The sequence below is a fragment of the Zalophus californianus genome, chromosome 4, assembly GCF_009762305.2.
Source record: "Zalophus californianus isolate mZalCal1 chromosome 4, mZalCal1.pri.v2, whole genome shotgun sequence".
Classification (NCBI taxonomy): Eukaryota; Metazoa; Chordata; class Mammalia; order Carnivora; family Otariidae; genus Zalophus; species Zalophus californianus.
Window position 1 is genome coordinate 168,787,549 of NC_045598.1, and position 26,322 is coordinate 168,813,870.

Below are 26,322 nucleotides of genomic sequence, written 5' to 3' on the forward strand. Positions count from 1 at the left end.
CTCCCCTTCACCCATTTTTACCCACATCCCTACCCACTCACCTCTGGCAATCACCAGTTCTCTGTATTTAGGGTTGTCTGCTTATTCATGTGTTTTTTAGATTCCTTATATAAGTAAAATCATATGGTATTTGTTCTTCTCTCTGACTTATTTCTCTTAACAGTCTCTAGTTCCATCTATAGCGTCACAAATAGCAAAATCTCATTCTTTTTTATGGCTGAGAAATATTCTATTGTATATTTATAATACATCTTCTTTATCCATTTATCATTGAACACTTGGGGCACTTCTTTATCATGTCTATTGTAAATAATACTGCAATAAACATGGGAGTGCATATATCTTTTGAATAAATCTTTTCATTTTCTTTGGGTAAATACCTAGTAGTGGAATTACTGGTTCCTTTGGTAGTTCAATTTTTAATTTTTTTGAGGAAATTCCATATTTTTCACAGCGGCAGTACCAATTTACATCCCCACCAATAGTTCATGAGGGTTCCCTTTCTTCTACATCCTTGCCAATGCTTGTTATTTCTTGTCTTTTGATTCAAAGCCATTCTGACAGGTGTGAGATGGTATCTCATGGTGGTTGTGATTTGCATTTCCCTAATGATTAGTGATGTTGAGCATCTGAGTGATTTGTCTGTTGGCCATCTGTATGTCTTCTTTGGAAAATACTATTCAGGTCCTCTGCCCATTTTTAAATTGGATTATTTGCGCTTTTTGGTATTGAGTTGTTGTAAGTTCTTTATATAGTTTGGATACTAACCCTCTCCTGGATATGTCATTTACAAATATTCTTCTCCCCATTTAGCAGGTTGCCTTTTTATTGTGTTGATGGTTTCCTTGGCTGTGCAAAAGTTTTTGATTTTGTTGGAGTGCCAATAGTTTAATTTTGTTTCCCTTGCTTGAAGAGGCATATCTAGAAAAATGTTGCTAAAGCTGATGTCAAAGAGATTACCACTATGTTTTCTCTAGTTTTATAGTTTCAGGTTTCACACTTAGATCTTTATCCATTTTGAGTTTTATTTCTGTGTACAGTGTAAGAAAGTGGTCCAGTTTCAGTTTTTTTGCATATAGCTGTCCAGTTTTTCCTAGCACAATTTATTGAAGAGACTATGTTTTCCCATTGTATATTCTTGACTCTTTTGCCACAGATGAATTGACCATATAATGGTGGGGCTGTTTTCTGGGCTCACTACTCTGTACTGTTGATCTATGTGTCTATTTTTGTGCCAGTACCATACTGTTTTGATTACTACAGCTTTGTTGCATATCTTGGAAATCTGGAATAGTGATATCTCTAGTTTTGTTCTTCTTTCTCAAGATTGCTCTGGCTATTCAAGGTCTTTTGTGGTTCCATACAAATTTGAGGATTTGTGTTGTGTGAAAAAAATGCTGTTGGTATTTTGATCGGGATTGCATTGAATCTGTAGATTGCTTGGGTAGTAGAGACATTGTAATGATATTAATTCTTCTAATCCATTGTAACTATATTCTTCCAGTCCATTAGAACAGAATATTTTTCCATTTGTGTCATTCTCAATTTCTCTTGTCAACGTTCTACAGGTTTTCAGAGCACAGGGCTTTCTCCTCCTTGGTTTGAATTTATTCCTGGGTGTTTTATTCTTTATTGTGCAATTGTAAATGGGCTTGTTTTCTTAATTTCTCTTTCTGTGACATCATTATTAGTGTATAGAAATGTAACAGATTTCTATTTATTTTGTTTCCTGCAGCTTTACAGAAAGTCATCTGTCCATCCTAATAATTTCTGGACACTTTAGGATTTTCTTTTTTCTTTTCTTTTTCTTTCTTTTCCTTGCCTTCCTTTCCTTCCTTGCCTTCCTTTCCTTCCTTGCTTTCCTTTCCTTCCTTCCTTCCTTCTTGATTGAGAGAGAGAGAGAGACAGCAAGCGTGAGTAGGGGGAGAAGCAGAGGGAGAAGGAGAAGTAGACTCTCCTCTTGAGCAGGGAGCCCACATGTGGCTCGATCCCAGGACTCCAGGATCATGACCTGAGCCAAAGGCAGATGGTTAACTGACTGAGCCACCCAGGTGCCCCTATGATTTTCTATATATATAGTATGTCATTGGCAAACAGTGCAAGTTTTACTTCTTTCTTACCAATTTGGATGCCTTTTATTTCTTTTTCTTATCTGATTACTGCAGCTAGGACTTCCAGTACTATGTTGAATAGAAGTAGTGAGCGTGGACATCCTTGTCTTATTCCTGATCTTAGAAAGCTCTGTTTTTCACCACTGAGTATGATGTTTAGCTGTATGTTTTTCATATATGATCTTTATTATGTTGAGGTATGTTCTCTCCAAACACTTTGTTGAGAATTTTTATCATGAACAGATTTTTAACTTTGTCAAATGCTTTTTTGCATCTATTGAGATGATCATATGGTTTTTATCCTTCATTTTGTTAATGTGGTATGTCAGGTCGGTTGATTTGTGAATATTGAACCATCCTTGCATCCTTGGAATAAATATCACTTGATTGCAGCAAATGATCCTTTGAATGTATTGTTGAATTTGGTTTGCTAATATTTTGTTGAGGATTTTTGCATCTCTGTTCATCAGGGAGATCGTAGTTTTCTATTTATGTACTGTTTTTGTCTGGTTTTGGTATCAGGGTAATGCTGGCCTCATAGAATGTATTTGGAAGCTTTCCTTCCTCTTCTATTTGCTGGAATAGTTTGAGGGATATAGGTATTAACTCTTCTTTATTTTTAAAAAGATATACTTATTTGACACAGGGAGAGAGAGCACAGCAGGGGGAGCAGCAGGCAGAGGGGGAGGGAGAAGCTCCCCGCTGAGCAGGGAGCCCAATGCAGGGCTTGATCCCAGGACCCTGGGATCATGACGTGAGCCACCCAGTCACCCCTAACTCTTCTTTAAATGTCTGGTGGAATTCACCTGTGACTTCATCTGGCCCTGGACTTTTGTTTGTTGGTAGTTTGGCTACTGATTCAATTTGTTACTAGGAATCATTCTGTTCAGATTTTCTATTTCTTCCTCATTCAGTTGGAAGACTGTATGTTTCTAGGAATTTATCCATTTCTTCTAGGTTGTCCAGTTTGTTGGCATATCATTTTTCATAAAAATCTTTTACAGTTCTTTGTACTTCTGTGGTGTTGGTTGTTACTTCTCCTTCATTTCTGATTTGTTATTAGTGGTTTTTTTCCCTTGATGTACCTATCTCTGTTTATTTTTATCTTTTCAAGTTGGCTCTTGGTTTCACAGATCTTTTCTGATGTTTTAATCTCTATTTCATTTATTTCTGTTTTGATCTATTTAATTTCCTTTCTTGGGCTTTGTTTTCTTTTTCTAGTTTCTTTAGGTTTAAGGTTAAATTGCTTTGAGATTTTTCTTGTTTCTTGAGGTAGACCTGTATTACTATAAATTTTCCTCTTAGAACTGCTTTTGCTGCATCTTCAAACTTTTGGACTGTTGTGTTTTCATTTTCATTTGTCTCCATGTATTTTTTGGTCTCCCCTTTTATTTCTTGGTTGACCAACTTATTGTTTAGCAGCACCTTGCTTAGCTGGCACGTGTTTGTGTTTTTTCCAGTTTTTTTTTTTCTTGTAATTGATTTCTAGTTTCATACTGTTGTCATCGGAAAAGATGAATGATAGGATTTCAGTCTTAAACTGTTCCATGAAAGGGACGTATATGCAAAATGACCTCCAAAGGCTAAAGGAGATGAAGACTGGTGGAGACTGAAGAAGTCTGACAAATCCAGGTTGATGAAATATGGTTTATTAAGGGGACTTATGGACAGAAGCTTGTCTTTGATGGCTTCAAGACAAGTAGATCTCTGTAACCTCACCCCCCTTAACAGCCCTAGAGTCTGGGAGTACATGCTGGGGAAACACTGCACTGGAGAATGTTTAAGAATATATGTGTATCACAGTCATATCTCTAGAGCAGATCAAGGACATTATGCCCTATCTGGGTGTGGTGAGACCAAAAGAATTAGGGTGGAGGGAGCTGTATTTAAGACTTCTGGTCACAGAGAGGTCCTCATGGTAGATTTGTCCAAGATGGCATTAGTGTGGTTCACATATAAATGTACTGAGTTATTTTGTGGCCTAACGTGATCTATCCAGGAGAATGCTCCATGGGCACTTGAAAAGAATGTATTTTGTGTTGTTTTTGGATGGAATGTTCTTTATATATGTTATGTCCATGTGGTCTAATGGGTCACTCAAAGACCTTTTCCTTACTGATTTTCCGCCTAGAAAATCTCTCCATTGTTACATGGAGTGTTAAAATCCTGCACTATTATTGTATTATTGTCAATTTCTCCCTTTATGTCTGTTAACTTGCTTTATGTATTTAGGTTCTCCCATGTTGAGTGAATAGATAGTTGTTATTATGTCTTCTTGTTGGATTGGTCCCTTTATCATTATGTCACGCCTTGCCTTTTGTCCCTTTATCATTATGTAATGTATTTTGTCTGACAGAAGTATTGCTACCCTGGCCTTTTTTTTTTTTTCACCTATATGGAATATCTGTTTTCATCCCTTCACTTTCAGTCTGTATGTGTCTTTAGGTCTAAAGTGGGTCTTTTGTAGGTAGCATATAGATGGGTCCTCCTTTTTAAAATCCATTCTCCACTCTATGTCTTTTGAATGGAACATTTGGACAATTTACATGTAAAGTAATAATACATATGTACTTACCGGTATTTTGTTAATTGTTTTTTGGTTGTTTTGTAGTTCTCTCTCTTCCTTTTTCTCTTGCCTTTTTTTTTTCCCCTTTTGTAATTGATGGCTTTCTGCAGTGTTAGGCCTGGCTTTTTTTCATCAGAATAGCCAAAGAATTTCAGAAAGTAGGATGCAGAATTTTCTGTTAATTGTCATTAGAAATCGAAGTTCCATATAGTGAAGTATTGGAAAGACTGTTTTGAGTAATAAGGGATCAATTAACATAAAACTGATAACCATATTTCTCTGTCTCTCCATTTTACTTCACTTTCTGTGTTTGTTTCTGTGAATTAAGTGGAACACTTCTCCTAAACTTCAAAGAATGGTCTTGTGTATGGTCGTCCGTAGACTGTGAGTGCCCGATGCCTTTCCCTGGCTGGCTAGAGCTGTGGCTGGTGTGGGCTGAATCTTGGGGCACTCTGTGCTGGGGCTGTCCTAGGGGGAATGGCTGGAGCTGAAGTGGGCATGGGCTGGACTGGTCCTGAGGCACTCTTAGCATATGCTCTGGCAGGACAGCTGAAGCTTAAATGTGTTCAAGCCGGGGAGTTTCAGAGCTCTCTGCACAGAAAAGCCCCTGGTAAGACAGCTAAAGCTGAAGTGGGTACTAGCTGAGAGGCCCAAGGTTCTATGTGCAAAGGGCATATTGGCAGGCTAGCTGAAGCTGAAGTGGGTGTAAGCCAGAGTTTTCCAGCGTTCTCTGTGCAGAGGGTGCCTTTGCAGTGTGGCTGGAGTTGAGGTGAGGCATGGGCCAGGGGGCTTATGGGTCCTCTGTACGGGGGCAGCCTGGCATGATATAGCTGAAGAGGGTATGAGTCAGGGTGATCATGGGCCTCTCTGTGCAGAGGATGTCCTGGAACGACAGCTGAAGCTGAAGTGGGTGCAAGCTGGTGTGTCCTGGGATCCTCAGTGCAGGGAGTGCCATGGTGGGGCTATTGGAGCTGAGGCTGGTATGAGGCATGGTGGGGCCACTGGAGCTGAGGCTGGGGTGTTCTGCACAGGGGGCACCCTGGCAGGGTGGCTGGAATCAAGGTGGGTATGGGCTGGGGGTTTCTGAGGTGCTGTGCACGGGGGGCAACCTGGTGAGGCAGCTGAAGTGAACTGGGAGGTCCCAGAGTACTCTGTGCTGGGGGTTCCCCAGCAAGTTATCTGAAGCCAAAGTCATGACCAGGAGTGTCCTGATGTGTGCTACCCTTGGGCTGTGTTGGGGGGCGGGTTTGGACTAGGGGGCTCCAGGCTCATTGAGGTGTAAGCTGGCTAGGGCACCCAGACCCTACTTCCTGACCACCCTGTCAGTGTTGGGGGAATGTAAACCATGGTGCTTGCCAATCTGACTTGAGAGGTCCAGCAACCCCCCTGCTGTCCAGTGGAGTTATAGGGCTGCTGCTTTTTCTAGTTTCTCTTAAATTACAGCTTCTTTTTCTCTGCCCCAGGACATCCAGGACTGGCGTGGGCTAGGATCCCAGGGCTCACCGAGGTAACTGGCCGGCTAAAGTGCTGGGAATGTGCTGCTGTCTATCAAGGTGGACGGGGAATGTAAACCCCTGGGACCTAGAGAGAGTTCCAGAGGCTCTCCCATCATTTGGCAAGGTTCTAGGGCTGGATTTTTACATACTAGTTGCCATTTTAAACCAGGGCTCCTTTTCTGTACCCCCGGGCACATCTGCTCAGTCCTCCAGTACTATTCCTCCCCACCACAGTTCATAGCATCAGGACGTGGGGATTCCGTTATCTTGTGTCCATCTCCTGCTTCTGTGTATGGTAGCTTTTGTTGTGCAGGTGTTCAGTCAGCCCTCAGTTCTTCAGGAGGAATTGTCCTGAAAGTAGGTGTAGATTTGGTGTTCCTGAAGGAGGTGCGTTCAGGATCTCTCTACATTGCCATCTTGGACCCTGAATCGAAGTTATTTTCCATCTTCTGAGAATCTTTTCTGGACTACTCCCTAGATACTCCGGCATGCTATATTCTGGGCTCCTATCACTTTCATATTAGATTATAATTTCTCCTTAAGTCTGTTTTACCATAGGTGGGTGTGCCTCAAAGAATCTTTGGGTTTGAGTATAATTGGTGCTTAGTAAACACTGGTTTTCCTATCACAAACAGCATTAAGCTATTGATGGTTGAAGCCTTGCTCTATCATTTTTTAAAGATTTTATTTATTTACCAGAGAGAGAGAGCACAAGCAGGGGTGAGCGGCAGGCAGAGGGAAAAGCATGCTCCCCACTGAGCAAGAAGCCCGATGCAGGACTTGATTCCAGGACAACTGGGATCATGACCTGAGCCGAAGGCAGATGCTTAACCTACTGAGCACCCCAGGCATCCCGTAAGCCTTGCTGTATCTTAAGTATAAGGTCGTAAGTGTCTTAAAGCTCACGGTTGGGAGCAGGGTAAGTATCGAATGCATAGGAAGGTACATTCCAAGTTACTGCCCTGGCTTGCATCAGGCTTCTCAGATGGACCCAGGAATTCTCCAGTACATGCTCACTAGCATACACTGACAGGCATGTCACAATTCGTAGGTACTTAGCGGTTACAGGGATAGATCTGTGCCCCCCAGATTCCTCAGGACAAACCATTTGTTACTTCCATTTTAATCTTAGATCTGTAACATCGATGATGTGTATTAGAACATACTATCAAAGTTTCAGATCACATGGCTCTTCTTTTAAAGATACTTTTTTTTTTTTTTTAAACAATTCACCTACTATTTGTATGGACAATTATTCTAGATAAGGCAAACAACAGATGAGGCCGATTTAACATTTTCCTGGAGGAACATCATCAAACAACTAATCAATACTCCAAGATTTACAGCTTATACCACAACTTTTATTAGAAAAGTTATACATAACATAGCATCAACTATTTTCAAGAACAATATTAAACCCGATAAGCAACAAAACCAGACTAACAAAATGTGTTAACAAGAAACTAATGACCTTTCTATAATCAAACATTCAATTATCTACAAATGACTTTTTACAAAGGGAGAAAAATCCATGGTTTACAGGCACATATTGAAAATAAAGCTGCAATAGCAATTTTTATACACTTACCATTCTCAAGAAACTGAATCATCAAAACAGTAATTACGAGTTCACTAATTTAAAACATTTCACATAATTTAAAATTACTGGGTATACACTGAAGTCTGAGTTTCAAAAGTGATTTTTTTTTTCCACAAAAGTGCCAACACTTAAGCTAGAACTTTCAGTGTGAGTAATTTTGCCCTAAAAAGTTAAGACATGTTCTGATAATCATAACAGTCACATAATTTCTGGTGCTATCTGGTCTGTTAATAAAGCCTTTATTTGGATGCTTTTCTTAAATTATAGGAAACCAGATATAGGATTTCTGTTGCAAAGCCATTAAAATAAAGTTCCAAACACAGGAGTGTGCAGCATTGGGAAAAGATCAGTACTAACACTTATAATAAATACCAGAGAAGCCATTAGTTATTAACAGCACTGTCTGCTTAAGGGTTAAGTCAACCAGGTGTGTAATTTCCCATCAGTCTGTCCTTTTAGTTGGCATAGCAATTTCTATTTTCATGATCTGAATACTCAAATATATCCAAACATCTTTTTAAAACTTTGATTTAGAGCTTCTGGAAAGTTATAAACGTTTTTATATTCTACTCTAAAAAGTCTACTTCTGCTCATTTTAGAGCCTCACTAAAACAACAGATTTTAGGATAGTCAGGTTCATTAAAAAGTTTCAAATGGAATGACTTACAAAAGAACACTTTATACCAAGCCCTATCATTTTGTAGCCGAAGGGGTTGAGTTACAGCACAGTTTCACACACCCTCTTGGTCATTACAGAATTACACTTTAAAATAGTATCTCAAGAGGACATCTGTTTTAGGCCACATCCCCAAACAAGACTGCCAGTGTTACTAGTGGGAAAAGACAACTTCTTTCTCTCAAAGAAAGACTCACAGCATCGTTCCTAACTAAATTGTCAGGCACTTTTTTTCCCGACAGGTTTTCCTTTCCAATGTGGTGATGGAGAGCTGAGATAAAAATCCTGACTTTCAACTGCTACTCAATAGTATTACATGCGCCAATATTGCACACATCTGTTCTGAACTGTTAAAATGATCTTCGGGGTCCTTGGGTGTGCTTGTTTTCTCCATCAGAACACAAACACATCCATCGAAGCAGTTTCCCTTAAAGATGAAATTGATAAAATACCGGGGGAAAAAGAAGAAAAAGGCAGACTTTGTACAGACAAAAATCTAAATTTTCTCAAAGGGTTTTGTGTGCCCTACACATGGGGGCAATTTGTATACACTAGTGAAATGAACACTAGCTATAATGCTTCTAGCTGCTCAAATAATGTGGAACCTTGGTCCAGGTGTTGCAATGATGTCACTGTATGGTTCTTCCTGCGTCAGCTCAATAGCTTGTTGCTTTTTAAGAACCAAGAAGCTGTAGAACTTTGCTGCAGCTTGCTTTCTGTTTGTGTTTCGACATAACTCAAGCAAACTGATGGATTCAGCTCCAGTTTTAGCAAGAGCTCGCTGAAATAAAACCAAAGGAAGAATTAAATCAAAGTAATCTCACAGTAAAGTGGTAATTTAAAAAGGGTGCCAATTTTGGGTACCAGAAAAAGTATATTGTATATTCTGCTGGGAGTGGACTTTTTTGAAGAGTCTGAGTGAAGATGTAATGGGGCAAAGTATATTATGGCATATCTAAAATCAAAGGTCCTTCCAACAAATGTGATCCAATAGTAAAACTGAACATATACAGTCCCTAAAATTTCAACTTATTTTTAAAATCCAGCTATCCCTTGACTCTATTTTGGGAAACCTTGAGCAACTTGCCTGGTATTTCACAGATGCTCAAAATATCTCATCTGTATGACTCAACAAATTTAACTGTTCAACACATTAAATATGTTCAACGAAAACCAAGAAGATGTAGACACAGAAAGGTGTACTATAAACCACCACCCTAGCTTCCCTCTGCAGCTTAACTATAGGAAATTGTTCACCTGGATTCTCTCCAGGCTTACTCTGGGCCTAACAATTTATGTATTAAAATATATAGTGCTAGAGGGGCTCCTGGGTAGCTCAGTCGTTACGTGTCTGCCTTCGGCTCAGGTTATGGTCCCAGGGTCCTGGGATCGAGTCCCACATCGGGCTCCCTGCTCCTTGGGAGCCTGCTTCTCCCTCTGCCTCTCATGAATACATATTAAAAAAGAACGCTCCGAGCCTGTTGCTATTTTTTTAAGGGAGCAATGCCAAGTCTTTGCTCAAGTCTCCGTCAGGACTGGTGTACCTACCTGAAGCCCATGAAGCATCTGCTGAGTCCTTTTGTTCCATCTTCTTTCTTCCTGATCCTGATCACCTCCAGAAGCATCTTCGTCCTGAAAATGGCCCCAACACAGAAAAAAGCTGACAAAAGTGGTCTACTGCAAAATGAACTATTTCCTTATGTCCGGAAATTTTTAAATTGTGTATTCTGAGTAACAGAAAATCATAAATCTCTTAGCACTTAGTATGAATCTTGAAGCTTGTCTTTCTTAAATTACAGAAGAAAGTCTTCCGTATCTGCAAAGTAAACATTTGGCCGAATATATGATTCTATACTGGTCTATTAAGGATGTGGTCTACATCACGTGGCCCCTGGACTACTGGTTGGTGAGCTATTGGTTACTGATGGGCCCCTGTTAAGGCAATTGTGTTGGGATATAAATCAACTATGCCACTAAGCACACTGCTTATTTCAACTGAATCTATTTTTTCAGTAGCATGATTTTCTAGATCATTTATATTCTGGCAGATCCCAATCTCATTGTGGACCAGTACCAAAGAGCACAGATTAGCAGATGAGTAAGTAGTACTGGTCTATACAGTGTTTTAAGAGAAATGGGGTGCGTGGGTGGCACAGTAAATTAAGCATGCCTGCCTCTCGCTCAGGTCATGTGGGATCAAGTCCCACTTGGACTCCCTCCCTCTGCTGCTTCCCCCACCTCTCTGTCAAGTAAATAAAAAAGTTTTTTTTTTTTTTTTTAAAGAAATGGGCTATAATCCATAATACTTGATTTTACTTAAGCTGCCCAGCTCCCAGTTCCCTACAGGACTTGCCTTCTAAATGACTTTCTAAACTCTTGAGGTTGGCATAGAGCAACAGCTGAGATGCTTCCATGCTATGCTGGAACTACATACCGTATTTCAAAGAACCAGGAGTTATAAGGGCTTCATACATAATAGAAAGCACAACAATTTTAAATAATGATTCAACACTAAGTCTGAGATAACGGCATACCTTAAACTAGAGTAGCTCTAGGGCTACATTTTGACTTTAAAAAAACCATAGTACTCCAGCACTAAATGGCTGTAAAATCTATGGTTGACATTTTCATTAGTATCCATTTGTAATTTATTATATGTACCCAGCCTCTAACCTTTAGTCTTAAAAGAATTTTAAGAAGCTTCAATGCTTCCTAGAAGATATTTTAAGGTTTTTATTTTACATTTAAACAAAGATCCAGAAAAGGGGGGGAGACCTTGAACAGCCAAATAAGGGCCCTGAAAAGGAAATCCATTGCTAAAGTGCCTTTACTTTCCAAAAAATAAAAGCCATTCAAACCTTTACTCAATCTATCTTAGCCAAGTCACATCTCACCCCAGTCTAATGAAAACAAACCACCTACCAATGGAAAACGGTTATATCAGATTTCCAGGCCACAGAGATGTCATACCAGAGGCAGATGCTAAAAGCAGTAAAAATTGGCCACAAGATGATAAAACTAGCTACAATCAATTTAGAAGTCAACCAAGAAATCAGTGAAAAGGCAGCCAGTCTTATTTCCTTCAAAAGCCCACAAGGGAGCCAATGAGTTAAAGCGCAGCATAAAATTTGATGTTAATGGTCTAAATTAAGAATTTGGTTAAATTTTGTCTGAACATTTTTCATCACTGTTATGCTCAACATCAATTACCTTGGCTCCACTAAGAGAGCAGATTGAAGATCTGTACTAAATCTGGGATGGGACTTATTCATGAAGTCTCTGCCAGTGTTTCCTTACCTCCTCCTCTTCATCATCTTCTTTCTCCTTCTCTTTCTCCTTCTCTTTCTCTGGTAGAAGTTCTAACTCCGGAATTAACTGACAGATATTTGGAGGCTCCTCAGGGGGTAGCTCTACAGGGGGTATTTCCACCTGCTCTACCTGCTGGGGCTTAAAGCAAGAGGAAGAAATACTGGGGTTATACTGCCATTCCTCACAATCAAAAGTTGATTATATCTTGTTCTTCTTACAAAGTTTTAACAGAAGAAATTAACAAAAGTGTTTTGCCCTTACACTTTTTAGGAACCAAATAGTTATAAAGTCTATGTGAGAAATTTGTAAATCACAAGAAAAACTATGAACAGGAAAAAAACCCCAAAACTTTCTGTAGTAGCATTTTAGGAAAAACCACACAAAACAGAACTGCCCACTAACACCATGCAAAAAGGCTTCAACATTAAATACCCTGTACTGTCAACTGTTACTGCATGAAATTGTCTTACGGATATTACAACTAAGCCTGGGCTCTAAATAAGAGCCTAGGAGCTCTTATGGCAGCAAATAATAGGAATGAGACCATTTTTCTGAGTCTATCTCTTGAATTTTTCCTCTCAGGCTTAATATAAACAGCTGAGAATGTTAAAAAACAAGTTCTTCCAGGACCGTAGTACTAGAGTAACCCACTTGTTACCTGTCCCACCCCCATTCCTGAGCTCATACAGAAAGATGCTATTTTGGACAACACCACCACCGGAGGGCACAGAAAAATAGTTCTTAAGATTGCAGAGGAATCTTCTGCCAGTACCTCTTGATGGAGGCTGAACCAAAGTCCAAGATTAATTTATTCTAGAAATTTAAGACTGGGAAGCCTTACACTAGACCTTACTTCCTTTACAGTTTAGTTTTCCTACCCTAAATGAACTTAATGGTAGAAAGTCTGCATGAAGTGGCCAGATTTTTTTTTTTTTAAGCAATTTGACAAGTATATTCTGATTATTTAGTAAGGTAGCCTACAACTGTCTCATGTTGCAGGAACCTGCAACAGAATAGAGAGCTGAGAAGTCAACCCACGCAATGGGGAAATCTTATTTCAATAATGGTTCTGGGAAAACTGGACCACTATCTTACACCATACATGAACATCAACCCAAAATGGATTAAAGATTTGAATGTATGACCTGAAACCATAAACTACTAGGAGAAAACACAGGACAGGTAAGCTCCTTAAAATAGATATTGGCAATGATTTTTAGATTTGACAGCAAAGGCAGTAAAAGCAAAAAATAAGCAAGTGGGAACCACATGGATAGACTTGGAAGGCATTATACTAAGTGAAATAAGAGGAAGACAAATATATATGATTATCACTTGTATGTAGAATCTAAAAAACAACTCATAAAAGCAGAGTGCAACGGTACTACTAGGGGTTAGAAAGATACTTCCATTTATAAGTTCTGGGGATCTACTACACAGTATGGTGACTATAGTTAATACTGTATTATATACTTGAAAGTTGCTAAGAGTAGATCGTAAAAGTTCTCAGGACAAGAAAAAAAATGTAATTATGTAGGTGACAGATGTTATACACACACACACGTTGTCAAATGATTCCACAATACCGTAAACTAGTATGATGTTGTATGTTAATTATAGCTCATTAAAACTGGAGAAAAAATGTCCTATCTTGCCGACAAAGAAAACCGAAATTTAAAAAAAAGGAATGAGGTGTTAATTGACAGTCTGTGTGCACTTTGCTCATGACATACTTGAAGAATTTATCAGGTTCCTTATATTGTTTTTCATCTTTAATCTAGAATTGTCAGAGTCACCCTGAACTAAACTGGAACCAAGTTTAGAGTCAAAGATTCGGCCACTCTGAAACAAGACTACCTTAAGAAGAGTCAGGAAGGCTGAAACTCCTGGAATATCTTCTCACTTAGGGCACACCTGCATTCACATCCTTAGCTGCCAATTCTTTCTCTTTGGACTTATTCCTTGTCATTTTTTTCCTCAACCAAAATATTTCAAAAGGGCTCCTTGAGGACCGATGTGCTTACTTACAGGGATCACAGGCTCTGGGTCAATTTGTCCTGCTTTTCGCTTGACTCCCTGAGGAGGTGGTGGAGGCATGGCTGACTCATCCAAGTTTGTTCTGCTGGTCTCCATCACTGACTCTTGGAGGCGGCTTGGCTCTTCCAAAATGGGCTCATCTGCAATTGGTCATATGAAGAGGAGATGTGAATTATACAGTCTTTAACAGTATTTCAGAATTTACTTTAATACTAATGCGTTAAGACAAAAGTACTTTAACGAAGAAGGCCAAATAAAAATTTTACTTCTGCAAAGATTACTCAGTTTGTAACAATACACGTAAAGATGGAAAAGGGCAAAATTCCACCACCTGTAATCTAATGCAGGATTATCCTCTCAGCAGAAGATTACTCAGCCAGTCCTAAACTTTAAACCATTCCAAAAACAGAAAGTTTCTTATTTAACAAAGCATCAAATATATTTCCCTATCCAAAAATTTGAGTATACTCCTTTGTTCCTGATTTCTCTTACTCACAATATACAGGTAAATCTTAAGCCAAATGTGCATGTAAACTTCAAGGAACTATTACAACAGAACACACCGATAACATCACGCTGCTGGTGCTGCTGCTGCTGATCCTCTCTGGGAACCTCCGGATTTTCAAATTCTTTGAGGAATTCATCCAAATTGTCAGCCTCTCCTCCTTTCCTCCTTTTTCGAAGATCTTCTGGTACTAGCGGTGTAAGACAGCGGGTAAAGAGCTATAAAAAAAAAAAAAATCTCAATTATAAATCACATTAAAAATTTACCACTGACATTTCAATTTTCCATTAAGTACGTTTTCATACAGTTGTAATCAGTGTATATATAATTCAGTGTGATTTCTACTTAATGTTAGATCCACACTTCATTACATCTTAATATAATTTTTAAATACAGGATGTTTGATTTTAAGTGCAGCAATTTTAAAAAAGTCAAATGAAATTATCCAGGCTTGTAACTTGGAGATAGCACTAAAATTTAAAATTTTCCCGCAGTTTATTTTCATATTTACACACTTCAAACTCCATCTAATGGAATCATACCAGGTAGTTTTACATGTTTTCACTTAATAAGATGGAAATCTTATTATCACTTTTAATAATTTTAATGACTACGTAATATTCCACTGAGTGGAGATACATGTATATATGTGTGTATACACTTGAACCCTTTTTCAATATTTTTAGTTTAATTGCAAACAATGTAATGAACATCTTCACAGACCTGGCTTTTTCCATATTTTGAATTACTTCCTTAGGAAAATTTCTAATAATGAGACCAGTGAGTCAAATATTTTAAGGACTTTCTTCCAAATGATTACATGATTGTTCTTCCGATAAACAGTAAAATCTATAGTAGATTCTATGCATATTTCAACTTTAGAATAACAGTCTCATAGCACTGCTTTACTCTGAGTTCTTCACTTCAGAACCTTGTTTTGGAATAGTGTGGAACGTAAAATGAGCAGAAAAGGGCTTATGGGTGAAAATAATTCTCATAAAGCCAGAGAATTCTCTACTGTGGAAAAAGGAGAACCACTCCATGGTTTAGCTACAAAGCAAGATCTAAAGACTGCAAACTTGAAGCACAGTGTACACTAGGCAATAGAACAGTAATTATAGAGAGGATGAAAAGGGAGAACTAGTATTAAAAACCTTAATGGCTTTTTAGTATAGAAAAAATTCCTTCTACATCTTTTTTATCAGAGACAGAGCGCACAAGTGGGGGGGGAGTGGCAGGCAGAGGGAGAAGCAGACTCCCCACTGAGTAAGGAGCCCAATGTGGGACTCGATCCCAGGACCCTGGAATCATGACCTGAGCCAAAGGCAGATGCTTAACCGACTGAGCCACCCAGGCATCCCTCCTTCTACATCTTTGAGAAATATAGGTTATCAGTAGGATCTTTCAGATCAGGTTATATTCACTATATTGTGACTTAAGTAAAAAGTGCCATATAGTTGAAAATATCTGATCAAAAATGTCAAAGGTTTCAAAAATTTTAAAAAATGGCCAAATATATATAGGATAAAAAATTCTGCAAACTATATTACCTTCAGTAGTCTATTATTCCATAAAGGCTGAGCAGGTAAGGAGAAGAGTTTTTCCACTCCCCCTGTCTCTTTCCACATCATCAATTTCTTGGTGGGTGGTGCCAGATCCAAAGTAGTTACAATATCAGAATAATCACTAAGTTGGGCTCTAATTGTCTTACTATCCAGCTCTTTGACACTGTCAACAATCAGCTTCCTCTTCCTCTTGGCTTTTGTTTCTTTGACTGGAATGATAGAAGAAAATAAGGTCATTTTCCGGTGAGGCCATCACGAAACATAGAGCTACCAAACTTGGTCTCATTGTGTCCCTGCTTTTCTATATACCTGGTAGAAAAGCCTCAAGAGGGCAGAGTCCGTTTTAACTGATGTTTCTGCAGTTCCACGGAGAACAGAGGCTGGCATGCAACAGGTGCTCAATAAAAATCTGAATTAATGAATATATACAGACTTTGGGCAAAAATAAGTAATGCAAAAGCCATTATGTTTTGCCCATGTAGGTTTGTACTGTAAATATGAAACCTCTCACCCTTGATTCAGATTAGGCTCAAGTCCTGGGTTTTTTGACTATTACACCTGAGTGACCATTAAGAAAAGTTAACTTTATCTTGCTTATCTCTTTATTTCCTCTTTTCAAATATGGCCAACCACTTTTAGGAGTTGTAAAATACTTAAGTTCTCTGTAAATGGCTGCAATTACTATTTTTAGTGGAAAAGTTACAATTCATATACGGCAGTTATACAGATTGATTAATAAAAAAAGTCCACACCCAGTCAGATGGACCTGGAACTCCATCCTAGTTACTTATTGTATATTCATTTCTAACCCTTACTAAAACTGCAAAGTAGGTGGCATTATCTCAATTTCTTAAGACACAAGTAAGTTCAAGATTTCATCCTGTCAGAAATGTTACATGTCCAAAGATTTTTCTGCATAAAATATTCAGGTAAAGATGTTATTCAGTGACAGCCTCTGTCCAACCCCTATCCTCCAGCTACTAAGTTCCCTTCCTTCTCTTTGAAAGTCAAAAGTTCTTAAAACAGCCAGCAAAGCCCGATTATCCTATTTTAAACAGTGCAATGTATCCACCATCCTGCCTCATTTACAGTTCTCTGTTATCTGGCACTAATACAACAGTACATATTTTACTTACCCATGCTCCACAAATTAGTACTTAAGTTCCAGGAGGATAAAGACAGGTTCATTGTTATTATTTTTAGTTTCTAAACAGAGTAAGTGCCTAGCAAACACTCTTTGTAAGTGAGAAGCCCAAGTCACAATTTTTGGTGATCAAATTCTAGGAGAAAACCTAAATAAGTTAGTCTTGTTCTACTTAAAAGTAATACCTCTATCTTGAATTACACTCTAATTTCAAGTGTAACTGAAATATAAGTATACCCATAAACCATCTAGAAATTTTAGTTTCACATCCAAATTACGTATCTTAACTTGCTTTTTTTACTGAGAAGCAGCACCCCCAATATGTTTTCCTATGTGTAAAAGAAATACAACACTGATTTTACAATCTATCACATTTCCAGTTAAAAAAAAAATATTCTTAGGCTTTCCCAGATTGTAGCCCAACTATTATACAAAATCTAGAACTTTGGAACAGTCAATCTTGTACTTCACTGTAAAATGCTTTGCGATGTTTTCTAATTGCTATACATATGACTTGTTATCATTTTGGAAACCCTAAAAGACTAAGATACAGGTTAGCAAAAAACTCAGTTCTATACTTTTATATTTCAGAGCAACGTCTACAGGCATTCTCTAAGATACTTAGATTATAACTGAAGATTCTAAAATAGAAGACTGACAAAGGAGAAAGAAGCTTAGCTATCTAAAACAAGAGTAACAATAGAGAAGAGCCAGAATTAAGACCTTATGTTCTGAATTTTATAAGTCATAAAGTCTGTTTGCTCACCAGTGATATCAATAGGTTCCAAAGCAAAGGCTTCTTCTTCATTTGGAACAAGTGTTGTCTGATCAGTCATAGTTGGCATTGGTTCAACAGGATCCACTGAATCAGGACTATCAGGCCCACCCACTATAAAAACAGAAATTTGGTCATAAAAGGCATGGGTATTTAATACATCTCCTACAAATGGGGAAAAAAAAAAATCCCTTTGAGAATTGAAAGAAACCCACTGGTACCAATACCAAACACTTCCAGTTATGAAGGAGGCCCTCCAGAGGGGCGGCTAAAAAAGGGGAGGGGCCGCAGGGTTAATCATTTAAGAGAACCAGAACAATCATAAGCACTGTTTTTAAGATTTGTAATTCATTAAAAGCTGGAACTTAGTTTGTGGTCTTCGACATCAAATACCTTTTTAGCTGCACAGTCACGCCCACGACACCAAGCAGGAAATGCTTACTTGATACGTTCTCATCCTCGTCCATATCATCATGTGCAGGCTGTTCTGGCAACATCACACCTGCCTCTGACAGGGCCGGGGGGTCGTCAAAGATACCACCATCATTATTACTTATAAGTTTGTCATCTGAAATAAGGCACATAATTTAGTTACAACTTGAAAAAAAATGCTAAAAGAATAGCCAGTCACTGGGAAAATAAAATTATATTAAAATGAACCAAATTTAAAAATCTGTATCTGACTTGCACCTGTTTCTCTTCAAGGTAGCATACAAAAGTATAACAGTATAGGAAAAAAATTCCATTTTCCAGTTCACATCTCCATTTAAAACATTTAAGATTATCAAACACAAATAGAGCAGTTTAAGAACTAGTAAAACTTTAAACTCTGAGACAAGCACCTTTAACAAAATCAGGTATTGTTATAACATTTTTAGGCTATAGTTTGCGACCCTGAATGAAATCAACTAGTCACAATCCACACATGTATACCTAAAGAGTTGCTTACAACCCAGAATTAGTGACTGCTTTAAAACACTGCAAATGAACAAAGAAATGTTAGAATAACCACCTACCTAATATACCACCATCATTTCCTTCTCCAAAATTGTCATCTTTATATTGGTCTTCATATTCTAAATGATTAATTTTCTCATTCAGATTGCTGGTGCTCTGTTCAGGCTCTAACAGGAGGTTAGAAGCGCTAGTGCTCACTAACATGTCATCATCCTCAAAAGCACTTCCTTCTCTCATGATCTCACGATCATCCATTCCAAAGTCACCTGAACAAATTTTAGTTATTAGTTGAAAAAAGTTACAAACATCACTCTTATAAAAGAAAACAGCTAATGATTATAATTGGAATATCACATTTGCTAACTGAAACCTTATTATCCTTTGAGTATTAAAATATCCAGTTTAAACTTTAAACCTATAGCATCTATATTTCATAAACTGATTCTGGGCATGACTAGCACATTCAAACACAGGACCCAAATTTAGGTTATCCTAAATATGTTAAGTAAATTTAAATATGTCTATAGGTTAGGCTGCATAAACATTCAGACTTAAACTTTTGTTACGTGTTTTCATCAAGAAAAGAATCTGGCTACCTGTTTTAAACACTATTCACAAACAGAAGATAGGGCGCCTGGGTGGCTCAGGTGGTTAAGCATCTGCCTTCGGCTCAGGTCGTGATCCCAGCGTCCTGGGATCGGCCCTGTGTGATCAACAGGGATTCTGCTTCTCCCTCTCCCTCTGCACCGCCCCCAAACTGGCCCCACCTCATGCTAGCTCACTCCCTCACAAATAAATAAAATCTAAAAAAAATAAAAATAAAAAAAAAAATAGGAGGTACATAATTAAACTGTTCCCAAGTGATTAGTTTAAAAATGGGCATTACTTCAGTGTTGGGACTTTTCACACAGATTCATATACAGGTTCTATCACTGTACGGGAAGCAGGAATAGGCAAAGAATGAACTCAAGTTTGATGCATAAATGAAAATGACTGATGCTTAATATACTGGTAGGAACGAAAATTCTTTTCTTGATGAAAAAGCATGAGATGAAATTTTGTCGTTCTGTCATCATGAATGTAACATATGTCTGGGTTTTCTTTTTCAACTTGCTAGTTGTGCCGCAACATAATTCTAACATTATTAGCTAGTGTCTAGTCATTTGTTTCTCTATTACCAAAATCATTTTCTTGTAGAATACTGATGTTCCCAACTTCTTCTCTCATGGTTATTTCTTCCACTCTACTCTGGTTCAGGCTGAACTGCTGGGCCACATCGATATCACTAAAAGAATTTCAAATACATTTTAGTTTCAAGTCTCATTGCAATGTATAAGGAAAAAAATATCCTAATTCTCTCTACAAGGAAAAAATATACATATGAAAGTCACCATGCTTTTAAGCCTTAATATTTGACACTAAACACAACTTAAGAATCTGAACGATTTGGAATTTAATTTGTATTTAGATTTAAAAACCATCAATGACCAGCAAGCAAAACAGAATATGCTGGAATCACTACCTAGGTAATATACAGAGGAAAAACTTGAAAATGAACGGTCTAGGTAGGTATGGGTTTTCATAAGGGTCATGGTATGAACTCTGAAGTTACCCAGCTTTTCTGAGACTATTTCTTCCTCTAACAAATTAATCTCTCATATTGTTTAAAAATATTAAATAAAAGACATGTAATATTAAGCAACAATGTAGAATTATCACTGGTCAAATTCAGAATGTGAATACTTCAAAACAAATGACCAGGTTTATTCAGGAAACAAATGGCAAGTAAAAGCATGAAAGGCTTCTGAGACATTATCAACCAAATGCAGTCTGGAGAATTTGTAGAGACCCTAACTTAAACAAACTGAAGAGAAAAAGGCCTATGTGTCAACTGGGGATATTTGAATGCTGACTGAAATTAAATTAATTGCATTAAGAAATTACTGTAACTTATTTTAAAGGTGGGATGTTATTAAGGATAGATTCAGAAAATTCCTTACCTCAAAAGAGATACTGAGTATTTACAGAGGAAGTAAGAGATCTGTTCTGAAAATAATCCAGTGGGGGTTGGAAGGTGAGTTGGGGAAATACATATGAAATAAAACTGGCAAAGTATTCATAACTGAAGAAACCAGTTGATCAGTACATGGGGTTCCTAATACTAATCCTTCTACTTTTTAGTGGTTAAATTTCCATGATGAAAACTTTTTAAAAATACATTAGGAGAGGAAAAAATAAAGGAAAGCAGCTAGATAGCATCTACATTAACACACACATATCAAAATAAATCATACATAGGAGTCATAGATCATTTTAAGAAGCAGAGAAATTTGTCTCAAAAAATGGGGCTTGGTGTAGAGGGTTTCTTGGTTGTCAGTTGTGCTACCAAATCACCCAGGAAGTTACAGGCATTCTCTGTCATGGTAAAGACAGCTGAATTTTGAAGACTTGAGAAAAGGGAAACATACTATAGTATTCTGCTATAGCCATCTCTATACAACTTCCCCCTCTTATTAAATGTGTATTATGACAATGACCTTTTCTTGCTCTTTAAAGAGTTATCTCATATGTTTATTAAAACACAAAAAAAACAAAAACAGAAATTGTGGCTTAGTCTGGAAAGATGATAACCAGCAGATGATGTTAATACATACCTCCAAAGAAAAATCATGAAGCAATAGTTCATGTTCACTGATACCATTACGTAAAGCATACACCTGGAAAACCGTTTCGTTTACATAAGCTTTGGCCTAAGCACATCAGAATTCTCCTATCTTAGCTTTGTTAAAGTTGATATCTATACAACTTTCTTATAGAAGAAACAATTCTCGGTTATATGTTTCATATTTATAAACTATCCTAATTGAAAGCATATGCATTTTAACCTCACATTAACTTGATGACAAAGTATTCCAAGGAGAACTATATGTTTGGTGCCGGTAACGTTATTTGTAGACCAAGTCAACAATTAAAAGAGGGACATACTCTAAGTCAGGCAGTGGCTGATCAAAGTCATGAAATTCTTCAGGTAAGGTAATAGCATTGTAAGCAGCTTCTCGATTTTCCTCAGGCAGGTCAACAACACCTGGAAAAGAAATTGTAAGCTTGAAAGCCTAACGGTTATACCACAGATTATCTAAAGATCAAAGGAAGGTAAAGTCAGTATAATTTCTCAAGGTTATAGTCTAGAAAGATTGATAATGTATGCAAAGTACCACGGAAGTACAAGTACTTTTGTTTTTTTCCTATAATCATAAGCCAAACTACTTGCTTTCCAAAAACAAAGTCAAAGCACTACCTATGCATTAAGATGATATCTTTAAAAGGACATAACAAATAAATATTAGTAAGAGTTTTCTCAATAAACATGAAATTTGTAAGAGAAACAACAGCAAAGGAGCACGCTAAATGTTAAAAGAGGAGTTGGTTATTTTAGAGTAAGTGGGATTACACTGTTTTAATTATTTCTCTATATTCTTCAAGTGGTCTATACTAAAAAAGCATTGCTTTAAAAGACAAAAATAAACAAAAAGCATGGCTATTTAAGCAAAATGAAATTAGTATCCACATGTTAGAAATCATTCAAGTATCACAGCCTCTGCCTAAACATCTTTGGTTTTTAAGTTTTTATTTAAATTCCAGTTAGTTAATAGTAATATTAGTTTTAGGAGTAGAATTTAGTGATTCATCACTTACATATAACACTTAATCTAACAAGTGCCTACTTTAATACCCATCACCCATTTAGCCTACCGCCCCCCACCCCCACCTCCCATCCAGCAAACCTCAGTTTGTTCTCTATAGTTAAGAGTCTCTTATGGTTTGCCTCCCTCTTTTTTTTTTCCCTTTCCCCTCTGTTCATCTGTTTCGTTTCTAAGATTCCATGTATGAGTCACATCATGTGGTATTTGCCTTTCTCTGACTTATTTCACTTAGCACAGGCTAGCTAACACTCTAGCTCCATCCATGTCACTGCAAATGGCAAGATTTCATTTTTTGATGGCTGAATAATACTTCATTGTGTGTATACACACACATACACACACCCCCCCCCATCTTCTTTATCCATTCATCAATGTACATTTGGGCTCTTTCCATAATTTGGCTATTATAGATAATGCTGCTATAAACACTGGGGTGCATGTACCCCGTTGAATTAATGTTTTTGTATCCTTTGGGTAAATTCCTTGTAGTGCAATTGCTGGATCATAACGCAGTTATATTTTCAATTTTTTGAGGAACCTCCATATTGTTCTCCAGAGTTGCTGCAACCAGTTTGCATTCCCACCAACAGTATAAGAGGGTTCCCCTTTCTCCACATCCTCGCCAACATCTGCTGTTTCCTGTGTTGTTAATTTTAGCCATTCTGACAGGTGTGAAGTGATATCTCATTGTAGTTTTGATTTGTTTCCCTGTTGAGTGATACTGACCACCTTTTCATGTGTCTGTTAGCCATCTGTATAAACAAGCTTTAAATAAAATCTTAGATCTCAAAAATTTCACTGTTCATATATTAAAGTACTAAAATATAACTTCAGCAGAAACTACTGTATAAGGCATCTATACACTGATATTTTAATTACAATAAAGTACCATCAGTGCTCTAAAAAATTATGAAGTGATACATGAACTCAGATAAATACTGTAGTTATTATCTACGGAAATTTGGTTCCTAGAGCCCAGCTTTAGAATCAATCATTACCTAAAACAACAAAAAACTACAGAGAACATTTAATAGGAGTCTCAAGTTAAAAGTGAATTTTAAGAATATGCTAAATTATTCAGAAAAATTAAATTCCTAAGATTTCCTTTTCTAAGCTACACATTTTAAAAAAATCATGTAACAGTTTTCAACATTTCAACTCTCAGTTCTACAAAAGCTGATGAAAAGGGGTTAAAAAAAAAAGGAGTGACTGTCATAATTCCAAATGTGTAACAGACGTGGGTTTCTCCCCTTGAACCATGCCTCTCCAAACCTTGCCCTATTTTTGAAGGGTTCCTTGTACTACAATTAAAATGAACGGATCTAGAATATATGTTTTGCAGTTTTTCACACTACATAAAACTCCAAGGTTTAAAAGAAAAAAAGAAAGTCAACAATACCTGGCCGAAAAGCCATCTTTATCTTAATGAATGCTTCATTACAGTCTGCAAGCAGGTATTTGGCTTTTCTATGATAGATTCGAACTACTCCCAGTAAGAGATGTCCTGATGTTCGGAGTGCCATCTTCACCTAAGAGTAAAACATTAATATTAACTTTAATTTATAAAGTTAATTTTTTGGTTTTAGAGGTAATCATACTTCAAAAGCTTGTATTCTGTGCAATTATAGGCAGCTTTTTATCTCTATATACTCGATCATTTATCTGAAGTTTCCTTATAATCACTTATATTTATGCCTTTACTTGTAAATCCTGAGTATCCACAAAGAATAGACTGATAGTAATTCATCAGTTAACACAGATATGAAGGTAGCTATGAAGCAGGTAGTAAGGCACTCCATAGGTTGCTGTCATAAGGACATTAAGGAATATGGAGCACTTTTGGTTGCTAATCCAGAGCTGCTGGTCCTTGCTGGCTAACTGAACTCTGATTTGTTTGGGAAGTGAATGTCCCCATCCTTGAAGAACTGACTCATTCTTCTTTACTAATGCTTCGTGAGTGGGCACAAAACCCAATTCAACCAACAAGAAAGAAGAGTGAAGTAGGTTAGTTTCTGAGAAAGATTTTCCCAATAAAAGGAGAACGCCTGCCTCTTTCTTCTCCCCTCCTGTGTTGTGAGCAGGTGGGGTTTGGATCTGCTTATAGTCACAAGGCCATAAGTGTAAGGACAAGAAACCAACATAAGACTGGTGAGTCCTGGAGCCCCTGGGTGGCTCAGTCAGTTGGGCATCTAACTCTTGGTTTCGGCTCAGGTCATGATCTCAGGGTCGTGGGACTGAGCCCTGCATAGGGCTCCATGCCCAGTGCGGAGTCCGCTTGAGACTCTCTCTCCCTCTTCCTCTGCCCCACCCCCCTCTAAAAATAAACAAATCAATCTTTAAAAAGAAAAAAAATTGGTGAGTCCTTAGATGAATGACATCATTGAACTGCTCAACTAATCCTCAATCTTCCTGTTTCTAAACTCCTAGTTAAGTAAGACTGTTAACTTCCTTATTGTTTAGGCCATTTTTCACTCAGTTTTATCAGTAGACTGGAAGGCAAACTAATGATAAATGGTAGTGGTAACCCATCTTTTTTAACAAGAAAATATACTTCTCCTGTTTTTTTCAAGGGAGATCTCAATCAACATTTATGTGGGATCCACTGTGTGGGACAAGATGCAGTAGTTGGGAAAAGAAAGAAAAACCCAATCTAAATAGAATGATTCAAAATTCCTCTGGCTATAATATGGAAAATTTTTTGAGAACAACACAACAGAATTCAAACTTTCCCAGACTATTTTCCAAATCAGATCATAAAAGTCCTCATATTCTAAAGTAGAGAATAAAGTTGTTAATCATTTACTTAAGTTATGATTGATACATTACGTTACTTACAAGATGAAACACTGTATTTTTAAGTTGTATGTGTACTGTCTACAGCAGCCTAGGATTCTATTTGTAATGACTCTTAGGCTCTACATTTACGGCAAATTCACATGACTTACAGCATAAATTATGAAATTTACTGCTATATAAATTCTGAGGTATCTAAAATTATAAATTTGTGGGCGCCTGGGTGGCTCAGTTAGTTGAGCGACTGCATTCGGCTCAGGTCATGATCCTGGAGTCCCAGGATCGAGTCCTGCGCTGGGCTCCCTGCTCGGCAGGGAGTCTGCTTCTCCCTCTGACCCTCCCCCCTCTCATGTGCTCTCTCTCTCTCTCTCGCATTCTCTCAAATAAAATCTTTTAAAAAAATAAAATTATAAATTTGTGATCAAATCTAGCATTTATCATATGAAAAATCCTTGATTTGAAAATACCCAATTAAAACATTGCAACTAACGGAAAAAAAGAGAATCTACTTTTATGATGTGGTCTTAGAAAATTTAAAATACTGACTGCACCTTAAGAAAGGAGGAAGGGTTTAAAACCCTTTGCGTGCCATTATCTTGTAAAGGATTAGCAACTTTGAAAACAGGTGGTGTTTGGGCAAAACCTTTCTTTGTATATTAGTGTGGTTCAGAGTTTAACATAGGAGTAGGTAAAATGAAGCATGCCATTTTTGTTGAGCTAGCTCATGTAGATGTAATAAGGAAAACAGGCTATATATCCAGAGAAAGCTCTGTAGAGGTTACCACTGGCTGTTCCAATGGAGGGGTGGGGGTAAGAGGGGCAGAAGGCAACACAGCTGCAACTGAGCTATACGTTTGACACTTGTTCGAAATAACTAAACCAACATTCACCCATAACAAGAACTGCACACCAAGAGCAAACATTAGAAATTTTCAGGTCAGTTCACTCTGGAAATATCTTTATATTCTACCAAAATAAAACAAGATCAAATAACCCACTTAGAAATGGTTTTTAAAATAAGTTATTCTTTCTCTTGCACACAGTCCAGTTTTTTACATTATTCTTGAACCATGTGCCTTGCTTT

General features: G+C 37.6%; 1 protein-coding gene across 2 annotated transcripts in view; it reads right to left on the bottom strand.

Moving 5' to 3' along the window:
• Positions 1-7,512: 7,512 nt before the first annotated feature.
• Positions 7,513-26,322, bottom strand: part of RAD21 (RAD21 cohesin complex component) — a 28,912-nt gene continuing 10,102 nt past the window's right edge. The window contains exons 3-14 of one of the 2 annotated variants that reach the window (XM_027612435.2): positions 23,845-23,974; positions 21,727-21,826; positions 19,920-20,026; positions 18,801-19,007; positions 18,227-18,352; positions 17,776-17,898; positions 15,851-16,074; positions 14,359-14,518; positions 13,787-13,935; positions 11,747-11,896; positions 9,998-10,081; positions 7,513-9,230 (exon numbers count right to left, since the gene is read on the bottom strand). In XM_027612435.2, coding sequence (XP_027468236.1) covers positions 9,039-9,230; positions 9,998-10,081; positions 11,747-11,896; positions 13,787-13,935; positions 14,359-14,518; positions 15,851-16,074; positions 17,776-17,898; positions 18,227-18,352; positions 18,801-19,007; positions 19,920-20,026; positions 21,727-21,826; positions 23,845-23,974 — 1,752 coding nt within the window. In that variant the 3' untranslated portion in view covers positions 7,513-9,038. The remainder of the gene's footprint in view (positions 9,231-9,997; positions 10,082-11,746; positions 11,897-13,786; positions 13,936-14,358; positions 14,519-15,850; positions 16,075-17,775; positions 17,899-18,226; positions 18,353-18,800; positions 19,008-19,919; positions 20,027-21,726; positions 21,827-23,844; positions 23,975-26,322) is intronic. The other variant, XM_027612440.2, reaches the window with a different exon arrangement.